General features: G+C 46.9%; 2 protein-coding genes across 2 annotated transcripts; one reads left to right on the top strand and one right to left on the bottom strand.

The window, feature by feature from the left end:
• Nucleotides 1-46: 46 nt before the first annotated feature.
• Nucleotides 47-1,156, bottom strand: LAESUDRAFT_765481 (uncharacterized protein; the record flags this gene model as incomplete). The annotated part of the gene is made up of 3 exons (XM_040913692.1): nucleotides 47-274; nucleotides 326-843; nucleotides 916-1,156. 3 exons carry the CDS (start codon nucleotides 1,154-1,156, stop codon nucleotides 47-49), a joined length of 987 nt encoding a protein of 328 aa, XP_040757221.1.
• Nucleotides 1,157-1,429: 273 nt separating this feature from the next.
• LAESUDRAFT_765480 (uncharacterized protein) lies at nucleotides 1,430-1,869 on the top strand (the record flags this gene model as incomplete). Its single annotated transcript, XM_040913691.1, has 2 exons — nucleotides 1,430-1,563; nucleotides 1,614-1,869. The coding sequence occupies 2 exons, from the start codon at nucleotides 1,430-1,432 to the stop codon at nucleotides 1,867-1,869; spliced, it is 390 nt and encodes a 129-aa protein (XP_040757220.1).
• Between the last annotated feature and the right edge of the window lie 636 nt (nucleotides 1,870-2,505).

The following is a 2,505-nucleotide window of genomic DNA, read 5'->3' as shown; positions in this document are numbered from 1 at the left end:
CCAAGCGGGATCCTCAAACAACTTTGCCTGCGGAATTCAACAAATGTCAGACGACATTGAAACTGTCGCAAATAAGACTTACCCATTCCGACTTATTTGCCCATAATACACCGGCGCATATACGCTGAAAGCCATCCTTGTCCTGCTTGCTACGTATCCCACTCGGACGATCCATCACCATATCACGGAACTCGACAGGGAGTAGAGGATGTATCTGGGGATAATTGAGAAACTCCACGATAAGGCGTCCAATCTTGTCCTGTTGATCATCAGCCTTTACAGGACCAATTAGCATTAAAAAAATGATATATGCGCATACACTCACCGCAACCTCCTCCACCATAGACTCTTCCCGATCACTGTGGTCCTCATTGTCACCTATCAATTCAACCTGTTCCCCCTCCTCCTCGTCACCAAAGAGTGTGGCAAGAATCTCCGAATCAATTTCGTCATCTTCAGAAATCTCACCACTCCTCTCAATTGCGGTGATCTGCAAACTATTGGTATCCTCGTCTACGACCTCGTCGACCACCTCCTCGTCCACATTTTCATCTCCTTCGTTTTCGTCAACAAGATCCTCAACGGACAAGGCAACAGGAGCAGACATGTGTGGTTCAGCATCGTCGACATCGATATTGGCTGCGTTCGGCGAGGCAATGTATGGAGGACTGAGGATCCTGTTTCGGTTGTGATGCATTATGAGGGTACTCCTTCGCAGAGGAATGTCATCGGAACCTTCATCGTCCGATGTAGCAGCAACAGGGGGTGTACAGGAAGCAGCAACTAGGGTAGGATCCTTGAGAATAGGCTCGACCACACCGAGACAATGCGATGGAGGCTGATCTGCAACAGCCGCAATAGAAGTGCATTTTTTATGCAATCAGGCCATGACATAAAAAGGTAATGATGGCTGACCTGCGACATGTACCACAGATGGGGCTTTGTCAATGCAAGGAGGGATGAGGGAAGGGGAAGGGTAAAGTCGGCGATGACGGGCCTCCTCAGTGAGCAACACAAGGGCTTTCTGAACCGCCGTACGGTGAGCTGCAACTTTGTCTTCAACATCAGAATCTTCGTCCGTCAAATCAGCTACACCATGATGAGCTTCAGCCAGATTTTCGCGGATTTTCTGAAGCTTGAGGATGTGAGAAGGCATGTTGCGAGACTGTGAGGTAAAAGCGAAACGATACGACAACGAGAAGAGTCTTGTATGACGCAGAAATGGAATCACATGTAAGGAAAAGCGATGACGACAGGATGGAGTGCAAATGCTGTCGTGAAACGCGTCAGTGGCACGTCAAAACGTCACGGCAAAATGTCACGTGACCGTGCAGCGCATATAGTCAGATAATCTCGCACACAACAGATCACTCTAACCCCGCCCCCCCTCTGTACATCAATTCAAGCAATCCCTAATCATCTGTACGCAATGTCTGAAGAGACTGTCACCGTAAAAGTCTCGAATGATGAGGTTGAGAAGGCGTACGAGTCAATCCTGCCTCTCAATGCCGAAACCTCTCTAGTCGAATATTGGAGGAAGAAACGGGATGGCGAACTGGAAGGGTGAGGCTTTCAGAGCCTCTCACCATAGACCGAACTGACATAATTAACAGCCCTACTGAGAAGTGCTTCATGCGGGGAAACACTGTCTACAGTAAAGTCAACAAAATCGACGAGTGCGACGATATTAACTCGATGGACGCAGTACCCAGAAAGGACAACCCTCATCAGTTCCAATGGGTTCAAACCATTAAAAAGGGGGAGAAGTTACCACCATCATGGGAACTGTTGGATGAGAGCGACTTTTACGATAAGAGGAACAACGGTAAACGTTCTGCCAGGTTAGTTCTGATTCAACAGACTAAATAAGCGGAATAAATAGTTACCTGCAGCTCTAGCACTAGAGAGGCACGGGGTAGTGGCGACGACTCATGCGATGCCGAGCTAGGAGTAACCTTGATAAAAGGTAAGATAGCCGGCCCTGGAAGCATGTCGAACGCCCGCGTTAGGGATTCCAAGAGCGTCCCACTTCATGGGGACAATATCTGCAATGAAGCTAGCGATAAGGCGTCAAACCTCCCCAAGAAATGCATGAAAAAAAACTCGGTGAGAGAGTCGCCAACCTAAAATATTACATCTAAACTTTCTACAGAAAAAGAGAACGTCAGAAAATGACAAACCATCTACACGTAGCCAAAAGAAGAAGAGGATATGCGTACAGCTGTCGTCTGATGATGACTGAGAGCCATTAGAATAGGCGCATACATGAGATTACAATTTTTCGGTGCTTCGAGTCATATCTTGGTAGCATATACCTTGGAACGGAATGTATAAGCAGTGTGAATGTGACATAAACACGTGAACAAGGAGAAACTGCGACTTGAGTGAAGGAAAACCCGACAGTCAAATACTTCGTCTTACTGACATGTCATAAAAGCAATACATTGAAACGTTGCAAATTGACGAGTGTAGCCAGGATGAATCCGAAATAAGAAAAAAAGCATA

The sequence above is a fragment of the Laetiporus sulphureus genome, assembly GCF_001632365.1.
Source record: "Laetiporus sulphureus 93-53 unplaced genomic scaffold LAESUscaffold_236, whole genome shotgun sequence".
Classification (NCBI taxonomy): domain Eukaryota; kingdom Fungi; phylum Basidiomycota; class Agaricomycetes; order Polyporales; family Laetiporaceae; genus Laetiporus; species Laetiporus sulphureus.
The sequence above is the reverse complement of the archived record's forward strand: the minus strand, read 5'-3'. Positions and strand labels throughout refer to the sequence as shown.